The sequence below is a fragment of the Camelina sativa genome, chromosome 16, assembly GCF_000633955.1.
Source record: "Camelina sativa cultivar DH55 chromosome 16, Cs, whole genome shotgun sequence".
NCBI classification, from domain to species: Eukaryota; Viridiplantae; Streptophyta; class Magnoliopsida; order Brassicales; family Brassicaceae; genus Camelina; species Camelina sativa.
Genome location: NC_025700.1, coordinates 18,793,077 through 18,815,041, shown reverse-complemented (window position 1 = coordinate 18,815,041; position 21,965 = coordinate 18,793,077). Strand labels below are relative to the sequence as shown.

General features: G+C 40.2%; 7 protein-coding genes and 1 non-coding gene across 9 annotated transcripts; 3 read left to right on the top strand and 5 right to left on the bottom strand.

The window, feature by feature from the left end:
* LOC104751164 lies at positions 23-1,153 on the bottom strand. Its single transcript, XR_761747.1, has 2 exons — positions 1,066-1,153; positions 23-395 (listed from the first exon to the last, which is right to left on the bottom strand). It is a non-coding gene; the product is annotated as an uncharacterized LOC104751164 (transcript).
* Positions 1,546-4,290, bottom strand: LOC104751161. Its single transcript, XM_010473052.1, has 8 exons — positions 4,129-4,290; positions 3,688-3,883; positions 3,400-3,462; positions 3,095-3,231; positions 2,924-2,961; positions 2,784-2,829; positions 2,193-2,357; positions 1,546-1,893 (listed from the first exon to the last, which is right to left on the bottom strand). The coding sequence occupies exons 1-8, from the start codon at positions 4,244-4,246 to the stop codon at positions 1,730-1,732; spliced, it is 927 nt and encodes a 308-aa protein (XP_010471354.1). The 5' UTR covers positions 4,247-4,290; the 3' UTR covers positions 1,546-1,729.
* Positions 4,293-8,166, bottom strand: LOC104751162 (leucine-rich repeat receptor-like protein kinase PEPR1). Of its 2 annotated transcripts, XM_010473056.2 has the most exons (3): positions 7,467-8,165; positions 4,962-7,394; positions 4,293-4,821 (listed from the first exon to the last, which is right to left on the bottom strand). In XM_010473056.2, the coding sequence occupies exons 1-3, from the start codon at positions 7,936-7,938 to the stop codon at positions 4,436-4,438; spliced, it is 3,291 nt and encodes a 1,096-aa protein (XP_010471358.1). In that variant the 5' UTR covers positions 7,939-8,165; the 3' UTR covers positions 4,293-4,435. The 2 variants fall into 2 exon arrangements, with proteins under 2 accessions (XP_010471358.1, XP_010471356.1); XM_010473054.2 differs by having other exon boundaries at positions 4,962-8,166.
* On the bottom strand, positions 12,703-13,955 carry LOC104753809 (leucine-rich repeat receptor-like protein kinase PEPR1). The gene is made up of 4 exons (XM_019237794.1): positions 13,947-13,955; positions 13,419-13,866; positions 13,167-13,295; positions 12,703-13,097 (listed from the first exon to the last, which is right to left on the bottom strand). The coding sequence occupies exons 1-4, from the start codon at positions 13,953-13,955 to the stop codon at positions 12,703-12,705; spliced, it is 981 nt and encodes a 326-aa protein (XP_019093339.1).
* Positions 14,053-14,953, top strand: LOC109129696. The gene is given in 2 exon segments (XM_019238366.1): positions 14,053-14,334; positions 14,336-14,953. Coding segments are annotated over 2 exon segments (366 nt in total). The 5' UTR covers positions 14,053-14,101; the 3' UTR covers positions 14,469-14,953.
* Positions 14,801-18,121, bottom strand: LOC104751160 (protein LOW PSII ACCUMULATION 3, chloroplastic). The gene is made up of 12 exons (XM_010473051.2): positions 17,821-18,121; positions 17,699-17,729; positions 17,504-17,596; positions 17,352-17,414; positions 17,140-17,251; positions 16,940-17,025; positions 16,742-16,800; positions 16,547-16,649; positions 16,385-16,445; positions 16,105-16,187; positions 15,926-16,006; positions 14,801-15,029 (listed from the first exon to the last, which is right to left on the bottom strand). Exons 1-12 carry the CDS (start codon positions 18,063-18,065, stop codon positions 14,970-14,972), a joined length of 1,077 nt encoding a protein of 358 aa, XP_010471353.1. The 5' UTR covers positions 18,066-18,121; the 3' UTR covers positions 14,801-14,969.
* Positions 18,217-20,666, top strand: LOC104751159 ((R)-mandelonitrile lyase-like). Its single transcript, XM_010473050.2, has 3 exons — positions 18,217-18,638; positions 18,834-20,349; positions 20,442-20,666. The coding sequence occupies exons 1-3, from the start codon at positions 18,536-18,538 to the stop codon at positions 20,479-20,481; spliced, it is 1,659 nt and encodes a 552-aa protein (XP_010471352.1). The 5' UTR covers positions 18,217-18,535; the 3' UTR covers positions 20,482-20,666.
* Positions 20,910-21,938, top strand: LOC104751156 (jacalin-related lectin 19). Its single transcript, XM_010473049.2, has 2 exons — positions 20,910-21,435; positions 21,510-21,938. Exons 1-2 carry the CDS (start codon positions 21,214-21,216, stop codon positions 21,819-21,821), a joined length of 534 nt encoding a protein of 177 aa, XP_010471351.1. The 5' UTR covers positions 20,910-21,213; the 3' UTR covers positions 21,822-21,938.

Below are 21,965 nucleotides of genomic sequence, written 5' to 3'. Positions count from 1 at the left end.
CTGCTTCTCTTTTTTCTTCACATTACCACTTCCCTTAGGTCGACCAACTCCTCTTTTAGTTGCACTGGAGCTGCTGGGGCCATTTGATTCAGTAGGTGTTCTATAGGACCGAAGAGGTGGAACAAACGATGGAGGAGGTGTGTCTTGAGTTTGGTTGAGATCAGGAGTATCTTGCGTTGGTTGTTGTGCTCCAAAGGGATAGAAAGGAGAATACTCAGATGAAGAAGGACCAAAAGGTGGACAACCAACAAAAGGTGGACCTTGGTTACCATTTGGAAAAACAGGTTTCAAACTTCGCAGTGGTTTTACATCTAGCACTATTGACTTGTCATAATGGTTAGGATTTGGAACAGTATGATTGACCCCTGGAACTCCTTCCATTGCTAGATAAGCTCCTGTCGAAGTAAGAAAAATGGATAAAGGATCAACATTTGGATAATGAGCTCTAAAAGTGGAAAGAGAGTTTACAAAGAGTCAGTTACTGCAAAAGCAGTTCATCCAAGACCATTACACAAACGAATCCATTTACAAATAAATTAACAATCAGTTCCCAAAATGCAAACTTTGCTATCAGAAAACAAGCAAAGTATCACTCGAAACATAAAAAAGCCTTTTTCACAGAATCTAAATGCATCTAAAAGCGCTTCGTAAGGAAAGGAACACAGAGAGGTTCCCTTGTTCTTTTACTTCATAACTTCATACATTTAGTTTTCACCCAAAATGTAACAAATCATCAGCTTAGAAGACAAAATCATTAGAGCCCACTAATTCTAAACACCACCAAAACCTTTCATGCTAAGGGCAAAACGAAAAAAATAACATCCTTTTGTTACATCAAAATCCCTAATTTTTATTTAGATTCGTAAGAAATCAAGCTAATTCATAAACAGCACCGCCGTAACTAGACGAACCCTTAGTCCAGAAACTGGAAAAATATTAATTTTAGATTCACCAACAAAAACGAAAACAGTATCCAGCGTGCAACATTCGTATCTACATATTCCAGATTTCAACTTAAACACGAAAAGAACAAAAAAAAAGAAGAAGAAAGAATCAGATTGTCACCATTACCAACCTCAAGAAGCTGAGAATAAAAAGAATTTAAAAAGGCTCCGAGAATTAGAGAGAGGGGAGAGAAGAGACCTTTGAGGATGATGAATGAAAGAGAGAGAGAGAGAGAGTGAAAAAAAGCAAGAGAGAGAGACGCCTTTCTTTAAAGCATTTTTTGAGATTTGACTATTTTGCTCAGATGAAATAAGCATAGACGTTACTGTTTTGTTACAGAGTACACGGTCCGTTAGATTCACGTTTGCGTCATCTCCGCCGTCAAAACACGTTCAGTGCCTTGAAAAAGATGATATTTTCTTACACAACCTATCCTCCTTACCTCTCTTTTTATTCTTCTTTCGGTTGTCGTGTAACCATTTCAAAATATTTTGTCTGTATCCTCCACGGTTCCACCAATTTACCAATGAGCTATGCACAACAATCTATAAAAACCGATCTTGGTTTTTCCAAAAGATGTTTCAATATATAGTTCAGAAGTGAGGGTCATGTGATAATGTCTTTTTTTTTTGTTGCTTAAAAGGATATCAGAATCTTACAAGTAACATATAGTAGTATATGCCAAATCGGACACATTTCTAAAACAATTCGTTTAAAATTTCCAATACAAGCTAACGGTGAAAAGCTTGGAATCTAAGCTAACAAGAGACGCTCTCTTGATTCATCATCTGTATTGTTTTTGTTTGACCATAAGAATGTCTGAGCATAATCTTTGAGGCACTTGTTGCAGTTCTTTACCTTCTTGCCATGCCTGTCCTACGCATACACCCGGACCTATATGCCGTATGTATATGACGACACTGTCGTCGAATGGATACGGATGCTTTGCTGCAAAGGGAAAAACAGATGAAGCTATGGGTTTAGAGACACCTTTTCTATATGCTTATACTTAAACCTGAGATGTGTTTCTCAATTTACTTTACCTAAACTCTCAATTGCTCCAAGATGAATGATTTTTCAATAGAAACTTTTTGGATTTATAGAAGGTTTTGCAAAATAAATGCTCAGAGTTGTGAATCATTGTATAAAGTTTCAGACTAGCATAACACAAGTGAGGACTAGTATTCTGTCTGTGCAAGGAACGTGTAAATGGCTAATCTCAAATCAGTATAAGCAATGAGTCTTACATGGTCGAGGAAAGCCTTGTGGGTAATCTTCAATAGCAAGAAGCCCATCGCCAAATTTGCATGCTACATCACAGGGTTCCTCTGTGGCCATTACTTCCATAGCTTCTGTAATCTCAAAGTATAGAGGACTAAGAGCATTGACAATGGTTGAAACTACTGGTCCACCTGCAGGATGACATCTCTTGAGACTATTTTTGTAAACAGTACAACAGAAATAATAGCATGACAATCACTTATGCTCATTCACCAACTGCGGAAAGATTTTATATAGTTAAAGATGCATACAAACCATAAAATATCTTAAATGCAACGTTAGCTTTGTGGAAAAGGAATAAGTCACACATGTTCCAAAATTTATTGCAGGCAGCTGAGTAAAAAGCCTAAACAACTAACCATATTGAAAGTTGTTTATCTTAAAGTCAACTTGCTATATCAATTCCAGTGATATAAGCTCACACATGATCTTACATTGTCAAATAGAGTTCCACATTAACTTAGATATGCCTTAAATGTTGGAATTATACTCGCAGCAACTGCAAATGGAAAAGTGTTATTTATTTTGAGAGAAACACTAATTGGATAAAGACTCACCACAAACACGCCCATAGGTCTGTCCGTTGTTGGAGCGAAACACAGCCTACCACGTAATATATAAACTATGTCAAGAAAGATAGCGCATGATAGATGCTGCCGAATGAAATAAGGATGGAAGTGATATCAGTCGGACTAACCATCTTGAAGAAATTTATCCAAGATATGATTAGTGGACCTAAACAATAAGAGAAGATACTTTAGAAGTTGTTAAGAACATCAACATCAACACACATATAACCACATGGATATAACATACAATTTCATTTATATATGTAGCCATGTGAAGGCTCAGACCTAAAATGGATTACCCTGACTTGTTCGGCAGCTAAAGTATTCGAGTGAAGTTTCCGCATCTCCAGTAGAGAATAACCTGGAAGCAGTCATTTTGGCTAACTTTGGATTGTCGTAACGAGTGCTTGCTATTTCCCATGCTCTTGATATAAGCCTGCACACATACACTCTCATGAAGAAAATTGTACATGCCAAAACGTGCACTAAGTATTCTCTTTCCATGTCAACTTATTTGGCAAATAAATCCAATATTTTCCAAGAGACATAAGTAGACCACATGACATAAAAAGCTAAATACTGATAAGAGTTCAGTAAGAATGACCTCGGCTCTAATAATTGCAGCAAATGATGGCGCCTCTCTTCGGGGATGTCTTCAATCTTCTTCCTGTACAATATCAACAATATTAAACAGTCATCTTCTTATTTTATAATACGCCAGATGAAAAGATCCTATTAACTATAGCAAACCCCACACAGCCAACTTAGGAGGAACAGTAAAACTGAGACTGTAACATGTGGCTAACAAAAATTCCACTAAACTAAACATGCAAGCCAGCTTGCTTAGACTGAATTAAAATGATGGAACTTAATCAACAGAAAGCAGACTAACCATAGATAAGCAGCCGGGTTATATGAAGCAGGGTCCAATGGAATCAACTCCTTGGGGGGATCAAGAAACGTCACAACATCAGATTCATCAACATAAACTCTTTTACCAGTAGGAAGAGTTTCATAAGGTTTTTCATCCCATGTAGATTCATATCCTCTCCCTCCGTGAACAGCCAGAACCACACCACGATACAACCCTGTAAATTCCAAAATATATCACACAAATTTCTCTCTTTAGAAACCCAACAAGACTCAACAACAATCAACAAGGAAACTGAAAATCACAATAAATAACTGAACTTTCATCTTCTAACATCACTACTAAACAACAGTCACCTCAATTTGATATCGACCAAGCTAACTAGAAGTGTGTACAGTATAAAGCTTCCCCAGAAAAAAAAAAAAAATCATTAAATGAAAGAGAAGAAGAGCTTAAGCTCACTGTCCGAGAGAGGAAACGTAAGCTGTGGCTTTCCATGCCGGAGAATCGAGCCGTCAATCGCCGGAGTCAGTACCGGAGTCCGTATAAGCCAACTCTCCCGTACCGCCCCTATCTTCATCTCCGGCCAAACGAATATTTTTTGAAAATAACTTTTAAAGATGAAATTTCACAAATAACTTTTGATAAACGATATATTTATTTCGCAAACAAGGCTACAACTAAAGGGCCGTCATAATTGGGCCTTAGGTAGGCCCATATTTTACATTATTGGCCGAGTTATACATTACGAGTAGCTCAATATTCCTACCTACACAGAGTAACTTCTTTCAGAGGGGCAACTTCTTTCGAGATACTTGACATCTTCCAACAGTTTCACCGCATCTCTCATCGTTGGTCTCATTCCCGGATCTTTATCAGTACAGCTCAGTGCCAGTTCCATCACTTGAATCACCTGTTCCCTAAGATTCGAATCCAGAAGCTCGTCCACAAGAGTAGGATCGACGATGGTTGTCACCATGTCCTCCACATTGTTGTCCTTGCTGCTGCTCAACACTGATCTGACCCAGCTTACTATATCTGTGCTGTCCGGGAAGGATTTGTCCACCGCTTTCTTCCTTGTTACCATCTCGAGCAACACAACTCCGTAACTGTAAACATCTGATTCTCTTCCCCTCACGGTTTTGTATGCGTTTTCTGCACAGTTTCATGGTGGTTTTAGCCAATGAAGAAACAGAGTATCTATACAAAAAGCTTGCTAATTTAACTAACTCCTAACGGGTAACTTATACACTAGACTAGTCTACTACTATTGTGTAAATGTGAAGATGCATTACCTGGTGCGATGTACCCGGTGGTGCCTGTAACAGTTGCAGTTGAAACCGTTGAGTCATCCAGAAGGCGAGCCAAACCAAAATCCCCAATGTGAGGCTCCAAGTCTGAGTCCATGAGTATGTTTTCTGGTTTGATGTCACGGTGAACAATCGGGGGATGACAGTCATAGTGTAGATAGGACAGTCCGTGAGCAACACCAAGCGCTACGTTGAACCGTGCAGACCAATCTAGCCCGTTATCTTTTGGACCAACGCCGTGGAGAACATCGTATAGGCTTCCTTTGGGCATGTATCTATACAACATCAAACCATCGTCTTTTCTCAGCCAAAACCCTTCTAACTTAATCAGATTCCTGTGCCTGACTTGACCAATTGTATCGATCTCTCTCATCATACTCTGGTTAGCGCGGATGTGAGATGCAAAGACGAGTCTCTTCACAGCGTAGACCTTTCCCGAGCCCAAAGAAGCTCTGTACACAACTCCGTGAGCTCCTCTTCCAATGATGTACTTTTCATTTAGATTGTCAGTTGCTGCAAGAACTTTGTTAAGCAACAAAGATGGGCCTTCTTCCTGGGTGAAGACATAAGCATCTTTCTCTTTTTCTGGTCTTCCTTTGCGACGCCGTAAGCAAATGAAAACAAGGGCAAGAACCACAACCAAGACAAATATAGAGGATAAGACCGCTATAAGTGCAATCTTCCAGGTGCTGAGGCCACTTTTACCCTTGCAGTAATTCAATCCACTGTGGCTATTGTTGCTACCAGAGAAGGAATGTGGAATGCAGAGTTTGGGGTTTCCTGAAAACATCGACAGGTCAGAGATCAACTCTTTCTTCAAGTGTACCGGTACTGAACCATTGAACTGATTGTTCGAGACATCAACACGCAGCAATGACTCAAGATTCTCAAGAATCGACAATGAGCCTGTCAAATTGTTGTTGGATATGTTGAGTCTTGTTAGTCTGTCAAGATCCCCCAACTTGACCGGGATGTCACCTGTCAACCCGTTTCCGCTGAGGTCCAAATCATAAGTCAGAACCTCTATTGACCCAAGAGAAGAAGGAATCTCACCACCAAAAGCATTTCGAGCAATCTGCAGAGTTGACAGCTTTCTAAGCTCAGGAAAGAACTGTGGAATACCTCCTGAAAACCGGTTATCGTTGAGAACCAAAGTCGCCAAGCCTTTCCAGTTACTAAACTCTGAAGGAATCGAACCGTTTAATGAGTTGTAGCCAACATCAAAACGCTCAAAATTCACACACTTAGACAGCTGAGCTGGTAGAGGGCCTTCAAGAAGATTACGGGAAAGATTCAAATAGCCAAGGCTTTGTAGATTCCCAAGTTGTGGAGGTATCTTTCCTGTGAGTTTGTTTCGAGACAGGTTGATGCTTGAGAGATTCCTACAGCTTCCGAGGCTCCCCGGGATTGGTCCTTCAAAGTTGTTGCTATTGAAATCAAGAAATTGAAGGCTATGATCCTGAGAAAACTCAGGAAGAAGACCTGAAAGGTTGTTTTCTCTAAGGATGAATCTCGTGATGGTCTTACAGTTACCAATAGAAGTTGGTATTGTACCGTGAAGCAGATTAGTACCCAAATTGAGAATACTCAACTTCCTTCCATGGCATAGATTCGGAGGTATCTCTCCTGTAAGTTTGTTATCAATAAAGTCAATCTCTTCTAAGCTGCTGTTCACACCTAAACCAGGCGGTATGGGTCCATAAAAGCTGTTGTTGAAGAGCGTAGCGATCTTTAGACGCTTCATCTGGGCCATTTCCACAGGTAGTTCCCCTGTGAGATTGTTTTGATAAACCAGCAACTGTGCAAGACTCTGACTCTTCCATATCTCCATAGGAATCTCACCCGAAAACCGGTTCTCAAAAAGCTCTAAACTTTCTAACTTCTTCAGCTTCCCCAATGTACTAGGTATCTCCCCTCCAAGCTGGTTGTTGTTCAGCTTCAACAAGTTCAAGCTACTACAGTTCCCGAGCTCCGCGGGGATACTCCCAGAGAGACGATTCTCGGAAAGGTTTATATCTGTAAGCTTGTTTAACAAACCCAATGAAGGAGGGATTGTACCTGACAAGTTACCATCCACAATGACTAGAGCGTCAAGGTTACTGCAATTGGCCAGTTCAGGAGGGACACCACCTTCGAATTTATTGTAGGACAAATCTAAAGTCAACAGATTCTTGCAGTTTGGTGAGCCTAAACGTAACGGCCCTCCTAGGCTGTTGTTACCAACAAACAGATCAGTGAGATTCCCCAAAAGATTAAGACTTTCAGGTAACGAACCAACTAACTTGTTCCTGTGCAGATACAGAATCTGTAGACTACTGCAGTTCCCAATCGAGTCAGGGATGTTACCAGATAACTGATTCTCAAACATACGCAGATCCACAATCTCCTTAGCTTCACCAATACTTTGAGGAATCGGACCTGTTAAATTGTTGTACTCCAGATTTAGAATCTGCAACTTGGGGATTCGAAACAAGGATTCAGGCAACTCACCAGTGAGAAAGTTGATGTAAAGATAAAGCACCTCCAAGCTCTTCAAGCTACCGAGAGTATCTGGGATCTCACCGGAGAAACTGTTTTCAGACAAATCTAAAGAAACGAGCTTGGTACAGTTTCCTAAAGTGGAAGGTATAGTTCCAGAGAAATTGTTACTACTCAGATCCAAAGTCTGCAAGCTTTTGAGCTCCCCAATTTCAGGACCCAACTGACCTGAAACCCTAGAACGAGTGAAGTTGAGAGACGAGACATTCTTAGAATCGTCACAAGTGATACCAAACCAGTTACATGGAGTGGCTTCAGATGCGTTCACCTTCCATGTCGAAGTTACTTTCGGTGGTACTTTGTCTAAATGCTTCAGAAGCGAGAGTAGAGTTAACCCATCCGAGTTTAAACAAGAAACTAAACGGATCGAGAGAAAGTGACAGAAAAGAAGAAGAATTTTGAACAACCCAACAAGATTCTTCATTTCTGAGATTATCAAAAGTCAAGAAACATGCCCTGGCATCTGTTATTTAACTGATGATTCTTGCCGTTTTTTATGACGAGACAAGATGTTGTGTTTGGTCTTTTATCAACCAACAACAAACGAGTGTGAGAGAGAGAGAGACCTTAACCTCCTTCAACGCGTTTTCTTCTTTGCACGACGTTTCTCATTCAGTCTTCTTTCTTTCCGTTTTCAGACACACGTGTTTTTATAGAAAGAAGTCGTCTCTGTTTCTTTGATTCCTAGTGTGAAACGTGAATCTTTTCAATATTCTACGACGATGTCGTTTTACAAGTTTATCCAAAAAGAGTAAGAAACTGTTAACACATCAATAACGAAGTTAAAAAAGCATTTCATTAAATAATTGGACTATTTGGTTGGTGAATAGTCAATTTGTGGGAGTTGGGTAGGTTTTGGGTCCATTATTAAATTCAGTACCAAGAACGCATTACCAAGTACCAACCATTGAATAATTGATTGCATACGCTAACAACACAGTCCACTATCTAATTTTTTAATTTGATATCATTCGTGTAATTGGTGCTTAACAATCTTTTTGGATACTAGTATTTGATAAGAACAGCTAAACGTTTGCTTAGGAACAAATTGACTTTCAAATCATGACTAAGAGCAAGTCCACTAGGATTTTCCGTGGAATTCTCAAGCTCAAAAATAAAGAAAAAACCCAAAAAAAAAATTAGAAATTAGGAGAATCGGTTCCACGAGAGGGATTTTGAGAATCCTATGAGAACCGATGCGTAGTCGGTTCTGATTGGCCAGAGGGAAAAATAAAAACTAGGAATAAAAAATTTTTTACTCTATTTTTTTCTTTTCTTTCACGACATATCTCTCTCTCTGTAAGAGAAACGGCGATATGTATGGCGATTCGCCGTTTCACCGTAAAAATTCTCCAATTCACCTTGAATCGTTGGATTTTCCGGCTGAAACACGAAAGATCTTCATATATGAGAGAGATATGTCGAGGTTTTGGGTTCCAATCGAGATTCCACTCGATGTGACGATTCGTTGCTCAAGGCCTTCTATCTCCGACGATGATAACGATGGCGGAAGGTTCCTGTGATGGGATTAATGGGACGGCGAGGTCAAGCAGCTGGCGGATCACACACACAGAAGGTTCGTCTGATTATTACTTATCTATTGTGATTGGGTTTACAATTCCGATTGTATTGATTTCACGCGATAAGCTAAATCTCAGAAATTTGGTACGGTTTGATTTTAACTTTGGGTATACTTATGTGACTCCTTCTCTGTGGGTTTAACCAGACTCACAAAACCGAATTAGTCACTTGTTGTATGCTTTGTTAGTGTTAAAATTTGATTAGAATGAAGTGGTTTTGTGTTGTGTTTTGTTAAGGTCTCATGAACCGTATGTTGGTGTTGTTGTCTCATTATTAGTAAGTGGTTGTAATTGTCTCCAAACAAGCACCCTTCATATGTATGTATGTTCAATTATGTAATCTCAAGTGAACTATTGTTGAGTTCTTGAAATTAGAGATAATGTTTCTCTGATGCTAAAAAGGGTGCTTGTTTGCTGCTTTTACAGGCCACTTTGGAAACCGGGTTTTGTTTCTGATTGTATCACAATCTCCAAATGTTTGGACAAGGGAATCTCTGGACCAGCTGATGCTTAATATTCCCGGAACTTCAACTCTTGTGGTCTCAAGGTCTAAATTCGCGGGTACTAGAACCACCTATGATGTAGAGTTACTAAATAAAGATGAAGCAATGTCTGTGTTCTGTTTATCTGCTTTCAATCAGAAATCAGTCCCTTCAGGATTCAGCAAAAGTTTGGTCCAGCAGGTAATGGGTCTGCCTACATGCCTAGTAGTAATATTGTTTCTTCTTTGGATACTCATATTGACTCTATTTGGTAGGTTGTTGGGGAGTGTAAAGGTCTACCTTTTTCTCTGAAAGTTGTTGGTGCTTCATTGAAAAACCAATCTGAAAAATACTGGGAAGGTGCAGTGACGAGATTATCTAAGAGTGAACCTGCTGATGAAACTCATGACAGTAGAGTGTTTGCTCAAATCGAATCAAGTCTAGAAAATCTCGACCTGAAAACCAGAGACTGTTTCTTGGAACTCGGTGCTTTCCCTGAAGACAAGAAGATCCCTCTTGATGCATTCATAAACGTGTTGGTCGAGTTGCATGATCTCGAGGACACAAGTGCTTTTGTTGTTGTTGTTGATTTAGCAAACAGGAATCTTCTTACTCTAGTGAAAGATCCAAGGTATTTGAAATTTTATGTTTGTATTTCTGGACTTTGTAAAATATGTTTTATATTTATGAATTATGTAAAATATTGCTGTTTTCTTTTTTCATGTAATATAAATAATAAAAAACCTATTTCTTGTTTTGATTATTTCATAATTTATTATAATATGATAATTAATAAAAAATGGTTTAATAAACATTATTTTATTACTTTGGTAGTCGACGAGGATTGAGACAAGGCTGTTCCTTAAGTCCTTATCTATTCGTGATATGTATGAATGTCCTCTCTTGTATGCTTGACAAAGCCGCTAAAGCTAAACAGTTTGATTTCCACCCCAAATGTAAATTGCTCAATCTCACCCACCTCTGTTTTGCGGATGATCACATGGTTTTTGCTGATGGGACAAAACGATCAGTCCAGGGAGTCTTAGAGGTTTTTGATGACTTTGCTACTCACTCCGGATTACAAATAAGCCTTGAGAAATCGACTTTGTTCATGGCAGGAATCTCTCAGAGTGAAACGGCTGAGATCCTACAGCAGTTTCCCTTTACGTTTGGGGAATTACCGGTCCGGTATCTTGGTTTACCCCTTCTTCCCAAAAGAATGTCAGTTGCAGATTATCTTCCCCTTCTAGAAAAGATATGTTCGCAAATCAGCTCATGGACAGCTAGGACACTCTCATTTGTAGGCCGGCTACAACTGTTGAGCTCGGTGACATTTAGCTTAACAAACTTCTGGATTGCTGCTTTTCGACTTCCAAAAGCTTGTATCAGGGAGATTGACAAGTTATGTTCTGCTTTCTTATGGTCCGGACCCTCTCTGAAACCAAACAAAGCAAAGGTAGCTTGGAATGAAGCTTGCTTACCTAAAAAGGAAGGGGGTTTAGGTTTGCGTTCTATAGAGGAAGCTAATAAAGTTAGTATTTTGAAATTAATATGGCGAGTTCTCTCTGCTCATGATTCATTATGGGTGGACTGGGTTAAAAAGTACCTTATACGGAGTGGTTCCCTGTGGTCCGAGAATCTGGTATCCTCTGTAGGCTCCTGGATATGGAATAAAATCTTGAAATACAGGACACTCGCTTCTCAGTTCCACCGGGTGGAGGTTAAAAACGGTGAATCAACTTCTTTTTGGTTTGATCAATGGTGTCCTATGGGATGTCTTCATGACACCTTTGGAGATAGAGGACTCATTTCGCTCGGAATCCCAAAAACGAGTACCGTGGCAGACGTTATGGTTATGACTAGGCAGAGGCGACACAGACAACCGCTACTCAACCAGGTTGAGGAGGAGATACAGAAGCAAACCTTGATCCGCATTGCAGAACGAGATATTGCTTTGAGGAAAAAGAAAGATGGTGTTTACTGTCGAGGCTTCAAAACCAAGGAGACTTGCTCTCTTATTCGGACTGCGAAGCCAGATATTTCCCACTATAAAGCGATTTGGTTCCCTTACTCTACTCCAAGATATGCTTTTATATCTTGGCTGGTTCAGAAAGATAGGCTCTCCACGGGTGACAGAATGCAAAAGTGGAGTTCTACAGCCAATCCATCCTACATTTTCTGCAACCACACCATTGAAACAACTGACCACCTGTTCTTTCAATGCTCTTTTTCTGGAAAGGTGTGGGAACAACTCGCTAAGGGTCTGCTCTTGAATAAGTATACTGCAAATTGGAGAGACATCGTGGCTCTGGTGGACGGAACTGAGCTTGACAAGACAAAAAGGTTTCTTATTGCCTACACATACCAGAACACATTACATTCAATATGGAGGGAGAGGAATGCTCGGCGCCATGGCGATCACTCGTCTACAGTGGAGAAGCTGGTTCAACTCATTGACAAAAATGTTCGAAATCGATTAAGCACGATCGGAAATGGTGTAGCTGATACCATTCAAACATGGTTTGCTGCACGACTCTACTAAGATTAGCAACCACATTTTAGAAACAGTTTTGTAAACAAAGGACTTTGCATCTGCATTGTAAAAACATTTATTTTTTCTTGAATCTAATTTAACATTATATTAAAAAAACATTATTTTATTACTTAAGCAACCATCATAGAGGTTCTTTTCTGGAGGAGTAATTTAGTTTAAGTTGTTAATGGGTTCTCTTGATTAGTTTAATATTGATAATATGATTAGTTTAATTAAGAGAATTTTGATTCAAGTTTTTGAGTGGGGTTGGTCTTAGGTAAGCTTCCGAGAAAAATATATAGAACAAGAGAATTTTGATTCCCCGTTTCTTTTTTATAGAATTTTAAATTCACATGTCGTATATGAATTTGGATATAATCAACCAACACTTTTTGTGAATATCTCACTAACATGCATTATATCTATTTTTATATTGAGATAAACATATAAAAATGAGTTGATAGTGAAGATGTTATTATTAATAAATATAATGTCACTGGATAATTAAATTATTACTGAAAACGCATGTGAAAAAGTCTGATTTTTGGTCTAGCAACGTTACGATATAAATGGTTGTTTTATTTTCACTAACACTAAGGGTGGCGATCAGGCGGAACGAACCCTGAAAAACGGTTTCCGGAGAGAACCAAAGTGGTCAACTCTTTCCAGTTACTAAACTTTGAAGGAACCGAGCCGTCTAATAAGTTAAACCCAAGATTAAGGTTCCGTAGAATCACAAGCTCTGTAGGAATATTCCCCGTGAGCTTGTTTCGATACAGATTGATGGTTGTGAGTTTCCTACAGCTTCCTAGACTACGGGGGATTGCTCCTTGAAAGCTGTTGCTATTGAGATCAAGAAACGTTAGATCATGATTCTTAGAAAAGTCAGGAAGAAGACCTGTAAGGTTGTTTTCTCTGAGGATGAATCTGCTTATTGTCTTGCACTGACTAACAGATGGTGGTATTTTACCGTGAAGCCGATTAGATCCTAAGTTAAACACTGTCAACATCTTTCCATGACAGAGGTTTGGTGGTATCTCTCATGTAAGATTGTTACCAATAAAATCTATAATCTCAAGCTTGCTGTTCAGACCTAAACCAGGTGGTATCACTCCATGAAAGCTGTTGTTGAAGAGCGTAACGATCTTGAGATTCTTGAGCTCGGTTATTTCTGTTGGTATTTGTCCTGTGAGATTGTTTAGATAGACTAGTAACTGCGTAAGACACTGAATCGTCCATATCTAAATGGGAATCTCACCCAAAAATCGGTTTTCGAAAAGCTCCAGACTTTCTAACTTATTTAGCTTACCTAATGCACTCGGAATTCTGCCTCCGAGTTGGTTGTTGTTGAGCTTTAACGTGCTTAAGTTGGTGCAGTTTCCGAGCTCAGCAGGGATACTCTCAGAGAGACGATTAAGGATTGTGAGATTCTTTAACATACCCAACGTTGGAGGGATTTTACCTGACAAATTACATTTCACAATGACTAAAGCGTCAAGGCTACTGCATTTTCCCAGTTCAGGAGGAACACCACCTTCGAATTGATTGGATGACAAATCCAAAGTGACCAGATTCCTGCATTTGGTTGAGCCAAACCGAACTGTTCCTCGTAGGCTGTTGTTAGCAACAAACAGGTCAGTGAGATTCTCCAAAAGATTCAGACTTGCAGGCAATGAACCAACGAACTTGTTCTTGTGCAAATACAGAATCTCCAGCTTGCTGCAGTTTCCAATTGACTCAGGGATTGTACCAGAAAACTGATTGTCAAACAATCGCAGATCAAGAAGTTCCTTAGCCTCGCCAACATTTTGAGGAATTAACCCGGTTAGGTTGTTACGCTCGGCATGCAGATAGTTCAATGCCGGAATTCGAAACAAGGATTTAGGCAACTCCCCGGTAAGGAAGTTGTTGGAAAGATACAGATCGGCCAAGCTCTTCAAGCTACCAAGAGTATCCGGGATCTTACCCGAGAAACTGTTTTCAGACAAATCAATGTACACAAGTCAGCTACAGTTCCCTCAACTGGAAGGTATAATCCCAGAGAAATTGTTAGAACTCATATCCAAAATCTCTAAGCTTCTGAGCTGCCCTATTTTAGGACCCAATTGGCCTGAAACACCTGAACCATTGAAGTTGAGAGACGTAACGTTCTTAGAATCATCACAGATAATACCAAACCAGTTACACGGAGTGGCTTCAGATGAATTTGTCTTCCATGTCGAAGTAATTCCGTGGTACTTTGTCCAAATGCTTCCGAAGCAAGAGTAAAGTTAACCCATCTGGGTTTAGACAAGAAACAGAAACTATACAAGTCGAGACAAAGAGACAGAATAGCAGAAGAATATCGAACAACCCATGATTCTTCATCTGAGACTTAAAGATCAAGAAAGATGACCAAATGGAGTTACCATGTGAGATGAGGGAAAGAGGAGAGAGAAAAGAAGGAAACAAAATAGAACTTGACTGACGCCAATAATAGACAGAAGCACATAAATGTTAGATATGGGTTTTAAGAGAATCTACAAATTGTTAACAAGAAAATTTGTAAGTTGAGAATTAGATGACCGTTGTATAGCAAATTAAGGAGATCTTTAGTATTCTAGCCTACATTGTAACTATTCCTAAAATAGTTTCTCTTCGCAATTTCCTATGAATTGAAGAAAGAATTATAAAAGCGGGTGGAACAGACACTATCATAATTGGACTGAGTTATATATAGAAAATATTTTCAAACTATCCTTTATCATTCCCATTAACATCTCCCAAACTCTCTCTACAACTTTGCACATATACAAGTTTAAATTTTCCCAATCTTGAGAGACAAACTTACCAAAAGTATGAATCCATGACTTGGCACCGTTCAGTTACGCCAATTAGATGATGCCTCAAGCTCCACATCCTCTTCCCACCAAGTTGCCGACTGCAATACCATCATGTTCCAACCAGTTTAAGCTTCTATGTGCACATTCAATAAACAGACAAACACATTCTAGACCAATACCTTGTATCCCCTGCGCAGGAACTCGAGTGAACTCCCTTTCTCTTCTTGTAGTCCCAGAACCTGCAACAGCTCTTCCTTCGTCTGTTTGTATCCACATCAATCAAAGCTTGTTACTTTTTTCTGAGGGTTGGGTGAAAAACGACTATATACAAAAGGTTAAATGCTTTCAGTGCACATACTTCACCCAGCGTGAAACGAGTAGGGCTTTCTGCAACACACGCAAATGAGCCATCGGTTTGCTTAAGCATCACCTGCCATGGTCCTGCATTAGATTTTTGCATATCAGATATGAACAGAGAAAACAATCTCTCAAGTTCAGGCCACTATGGTTCTGCAAATCTGATAGAGACTAGCATAGCATCACATCATGTTCAGTGATCAAGAAAGTCACAGTACATATAGGCACAGTTATAATATATATCTAATCTTTAGTCCCGGAAAGACTAGTTTAGCATTTACCAGGATATTGTCGAAAAAGTGCTCCATTGTAGTTCAACACAAACGGTGCCACTGCCACTGTCTTAGCCAAGGAACACAAACAAATATTAAGCTTAAGCTTCTTCATTTATGCAAGCAGCCAAGAAAGGCTGCTGAGAAATTATCATCATAATTGGGAAGTACCTTAGAATACTCTCTGGTTCTGATATAAAAGACAGGAATAAATTGAGAAAGAAACCGGTAGTGCAGATCTTTAGGGGGAAAGCCAAGGAGCCCTAGGTCAGCACTGCACTAAAGTTCAGTTGTTACNTGTTCCAACCAGTTTAAGCTTCTATGTGCACATTCAATAAACAGACAAACACATTCTAGACCAATACCTTGTATCCCCTGCGCAGGAACTCGAGTGAACTCCCTTTCTCTTCTTGTAGTCCCAGAACCTGCAACAGCTCTTCCTTCGTCTGTTTGTATCCACATCAATCAAAGCTTGTTACTTTTTTCTGAGGGTTGGGTGAAAAACGACTATATACAAAAGGTTAAATGCTTTCAGTGCACATACTTCACCCAGCGTGAAACGAGTAGGGCTTTCTGCAACACACGCAAATGAGCCATCGGTTTGCTTAAGCATCACCTGCCATGGTCCTGCATTAGATTTTTGCATATCAGATATGAACAGAGAAAACAATCTCTCAAGTTCAGGCCACTATGGTTCTGCAAATCTGATAGAGACTAGCATAGCATCACATCATGTTCAGTGATCAAGAAAGTCACAGTACATATAGGCACAGTTATAATATATATCTAATCTTTAGTCCCGGAAAGACTAGTTTAGCATTTACCAGGATATTGTCGAAAAAGTGCTCCATTGTAGTTCAACACAAACGGTGCCACTGCCACTGTCTTAGCCAAGGAACACAAACAAATATTAAGCTTAAGCTTCTTCATTTATGCAAGCAGCCAAGAAAGGCTGCTGAGAAATTATCATCATAATTGGGAAGTACCTTAGAATACTCTCTGGTTCTGATATAAAAGACAGGAATAAATTGAGAAAGAAACCGGTAGTGCAGATCTTTAGGGGGAAAGCCAAGGAGCCCTAGGTCAGCACTGCACTAAAGTTCAGTTGTTACCAGAAGTGAGGAAACAGAGAGACATTGAGTTACAAAAAAAAAAAATTGAGGTCTCAATAGAGGTAATACCGCAGGGTATCTAGTTCAAGATTAAACAGAAGAGCTGGGGTTGAACTGGCAAAGGTTTCCTGCAAGAAGAGACCAACAACATACAGATTGTGATTGACTAAGAAGGCACAAATAAAAATTCAAAAATGACTATAGCCAGTGAATGTATCTGAACCAAGTTCCATGTTAAGATAAGAAAAGATAGAAGGATTCGAATACCACAAACTTCTCGATAAAAGAGAGTTCCCGAGTGCTGCAATTGATAAACATATAAAGGGTCGGTGGCTCCTTGGGCTCCCAAGAACCTGTAGGAACACATAATACTCATGACTTAATGCAATAATCCATCTGTTAACATAAGCAAAAATCCAAGTGGAAAGGGAAAATATTAGATGAAAGGATTGTAGTTTTAGCTATACCTTCATTATCATCTTCAAAATCAAAGTCCAGAGTACTCCTTATGGACCTGAAGAAATTTGTGACAGAACTACCAGGTATATCATCTAGAGAACCGATACTTATGCCATCAACCTGATGAGAAACACACACAAAATGAAGCTGTTGTTAAGTACTTAAGCGTTCAATATCCTAACATATGCTATATACAGCAAACTAAAAGTTCTATCTCTACCGAATCAAATGCCGCTTTGAAGCGTTGCGAAGCTCTACGCTTCTCAGGCTTGTCAGGAAAAACCTGAAGCATGTTTAATATTCATAAGGTCAGAAGAACAAAATGAGAAGAACTGAGTAATAAATAGAGTGATGAAGGAGATAGAATTATACAATGCAAGCTCTTGTCTCTACTTTCTCCTGAAGTTTGCGAACAACAGTTATGGCCAACTGTATGTTAGCATCAATAAAGTCGTCTGAAGAGCCCTACAACAACAATGTTATACAAATCCAACACAGTTACAACAACCACAAATCGCTAAAAAAACTAAGTGTCAACGGTAACAAGATAGCAAAAAAAAAAATTACCTTGTAAGAAGAAATGCTACTGGGCAAAGGCCTACACATTAGAGCAAAAGACGCCATTATAACCACAAGCGATGAACACAAAAATCGAACAATTGAGATAAGAGTAAGAGGAGGAGGATTACGGGAAATCAATCTCCAAACGAGATTTTGAATCCTGGAGAGCGAAAGCGAGAGAATTGGCGGCGTCAGAGGCTAGAACCTCGTACGACTTGGGCTTATACAAGGGGACACCTCTCTTAGGATCGGAGTCAGAAGAAGTCGATGAGAGTGCGCCGCCGCTGTTTGCGGTGGCTCCGCATCTGATTTTTCTGCTGGTTAGAAGAATCGAGGTAGAAGAGAAGAGCGCCGGTAACATCGCCATCGCCATTTTTGCTCTCTCTGTAGACGACGGTACGGTAGTGATAACACGGGCTACAGTCTAATCCGCACAACCTCATGACACGTGGCTAAATCTTGTCATCTTATCTTAACCGAATTGAACCGGAATTTGATTGGCAGAGTCATCAAACCGGTACTCTTAAACCATTCCTGACGGCCGTCAAAGATATGTGGATGAGCGCAAGGTTACAAATTTACAATCTATTGACAACCGCTGATCTAAACTTGGGTTTAGTTATCATCGACGGCTATGAGTACTTTAAAGAGCTGAGGAAACACTCCATAACAGAAAGCAATCGCGCCATTGGAGTCTTCTTCTTTTTTTTTAACAACTTCTTCTTCGACTCTGTTTCTCTCTCTCTCTCTCTCTCTCCCTAACTGAGAAAGTTCTCTCTTTCCCGAGAAAATTTAATTTTCTTTCTGCTCTCTGAGAAAAAATCTTGTAACCGAAGAGCGAGAATGATGAAACGGATTGATACTTCTCTTCTGTGCACGGCGTTCGTTGTGCTTCTTCTTCTTGGAGTAGTTCCTCGATCTAATGCAAGGTCACGCTCTAGTCGACGTAAGTTTCCCAAGAAAATTTTCGATTGAATCTCGTGTTTATGCTTGAATCGTTTTAATCTTTAGAGACGATGATGTTTCTTTGATCTCCCTGTATCGCTTTTGAGTAATTTGCAAGATAACGATGATCGATGATTTGGTTTTTGAGATTCTTCTGTTTCATCGTTGTTTCTTACTATCGTAATCTTCGTTGCAGCGCCAAGTTTCATGCGATTCGTGTCGAACGCAACTGATTTTGCGTCGGAGGATTACTACGACTACATAATCGTCGGAGGAGGTACGGCGGGATGTCCACTTGCCGCCACGCTTTCGCAATCTTTCAGGGTTCTTCTGCTTGAACGTGGCGGCGTTCCGTACAACAGACCTCACGTGATGTCGCACGATGGTTTCTTGACCACTCTCACTGACGTTAACAACTTCGACTCGCCGGCTCAGTCTTTCGTCTCTGAGGAAGGAGTACCTAACGCCAGAGGCCGTGTTCTTGGAGGAAGCAGTGCGATCAATGCTGGGTTCTATAGCCGTGCTGATAAACAGTTCTTTGAGAATTCGGGTCTTAATTGGGATCTGACTAGTGTGAATCAGTCTTATGAGTGGGTTGAGAGAGCTATCGTGTTTAGACCTCAGCTTAGGACTTGGCAGACTGCGATTAGGGATGCGTTACTTGAGGTTGGTGTACATCCGTTTAATGGATTTACCTTGGAGCATAAAGTTGGGACTAAGATCGGAGGGTCTACGTTTGATCGTGCTGGGAGGAGACACAGCTCTGCAGATCTTCTCAGGTATGCAAGAAGTTCCAACATTAGAGTTGCAGTTTACGCAACTGTAGAGAGAGTACTGCTAGCTTCATCTCCAAGTGTCTCGGGTGCCAACGTATCTGCGATTGGAGTTGTTTACCGTGATCAGCTGGGACGTTACCATCACGCGATGATACGAGACAGGGGAGAGGTGATATTGTCAGCTGGTGCACTCGGTAGCCCACAGTTGCTTTTTCTTAGTGGGATTGGTCCAAGGAGTTATCTTTCGACTTGGGGGATCCCAGTGGCTCTTGACCAGCCTCATGTGGGAGATTTTGTGTATGATAACCCGAGGAACGGTATCTCCATTGTTCCTCCGGTTCCAATGGAGAGCTCACTGATTCAAGTGGTGGGTATTACTGAGGAAGGGGCTTTTCTGGAGGCTGCTTCCAATGTGATTCCGTTTGCTTCGCCTTTACATTCTGTGTTCATCAGAGCGCCAGCTTCTCCTTTGTACGTCCCTGTGACAACTATAATGGAAAAGATCCTAGGTCCAGTGTCTATTGGTTTACTAAGGCTGGCCTCAACGGATGTGAGGATAAACCCAGTTGTTAGATTCAACTACTTCAGTGATCCACAAGATCTAGAGAGATGTGTCAATGGGACTAGGAAGATTGGAGAAATACTCAGGAGCCGAGCTATGCAGGACTTTATGATCAGGGAATGGTTTGGGAACCGTAGATTCAGGTTTGTTGGAGCTCCATTGCCTGTGGACCAATCAAATGATCTAGTGATGGCAGATTTCTGCAGACGGACTGTGAGCACAATCTGGCACTACCATGGAGGCGCTGTTGTGGGAAAAGTAGTGGACTCTGATCTCAAAGTCATTGGTATTAATTCTCTTAGGCTTGTGGATGGATCAACCTTCAATATCTCTCCAGGGACTAATCCTCAGGCTACCTTGATGATGCTTGGAAGGTAGGAAGAAACTTACCAACTGTATTACTCTTTGAAATTGTATCAGTTCTTTTTGGTGAAACTGAAAAGAAACTTCTATATGATAATTGCAGGTACATGGGGATGAAGATGCTGAGGGAGAGAATGAGATAGAAATGATTCCCCAGATAGGCTTCTTCTGGATTAGTTTGCTGATTCTTTTGCTCTTCTGTTCACCTATAGCTCTCTATCACGTGTTATTACACTGAGTTTGTTCAGTCTTTCATTGGACTCCTCGCTTAATTCATGTAATAGAGTACAGTAGTTCATCTATATAGTCGATCTATTATTCAACAGTATTGAGATGTACTCAGATTAGCCATTATACTAAAAAATCCAGCCTTCCTATGTCAGAGAGCAAGGGACATGTTCATATTACATATACACATACAGTATGTGACATACTAGAGGAATTTAAACCTTAGTAATACACTAATATGAAAACAAGAGACAATATTCTTCTAATTTTCTTTTTTGGCACTATGATGAACACTTTTGGAATTTGTTCCATGTAAAAGTTTCCTCTTGAAGTTTCCTGGAATCTCCTACTTCTTTATGTAAAGGAAGATAAGACAATCAAACGCATACCTCTCGTCCTCTTACATTGCTGTCCAGGAATCCAATACCTTCCCATGAAGCTTGACATCTTTTTATATGTGTTTCTGCAAAAGCGAAACACTCAATTCTTGTTCTTAACAATCCACAACCTGTTTCAGTTCCAAAAAGCTTCTTCTGCAGCAAAGAACAAGTTTGGTTCTCCTCTTATTGCAAAACTTTGGTTTCTTAGCATCGTCCCTTGCATCGTGTTTACAAAAGTAAGCTCTCAATTAACAGCAGGAAGGAGTCATGGATCAACAACAACAAGGTGACAAGAATCTGACTGTGTTCGTCGGACCCTGGGGAGGAAATGGAGGAACTGCCTGGGATGACGGGATTTATCATGGTGTCCGTGAGATCAGACTTTTATATGATCATTGCATTGACTCCATCACAGTGATCTACGATAAGAATGGTAAACCTGCAAGATCAGAGAAGCATGGAGGTGTGGGAGGCAACAAAACATCAGAGGTTTGTTCCTCTCTTATTCTCTGTTCTGTCTCTCTTAGATTTTGGCTTCTTTAAAATGAACCGAGTGTTTGCAGATAAAGCTGCAATACCCAGACGAGTATCTGATTGGCGTGAGTGGCTACTACTGTCCAATGGTTAATAGTGGCACCCCTGTCATTAGATCAATGACATTCAAAAGCAATAAACAAGTTTATGGACCTTACGGAGTTGAACAAGGAACACCCTTCACTTTCTCAGTCAATGGAGGACGCATTGTTGGCATGAACGGTAGGAGCGGCTGGTACCTTGACTCCATCGGGTTCCATCTTTCACGTCCTAAATCAACCAAGATGGTCAACAAGCTTCGGAAGAAGATTCACTGGCTCACAAGGATAGTAGCATCATAAAGTCTATTGCACAGACTTGATCAGATAGCATATCTGCATAGAATGTACTAGATAGACTCTACGAATAAGGATGTTGGATGTATCTTATAGTCCATAAGACCAAAAGTTACTGCCAAAGATACTCTCTTTAATGCACACANGTTC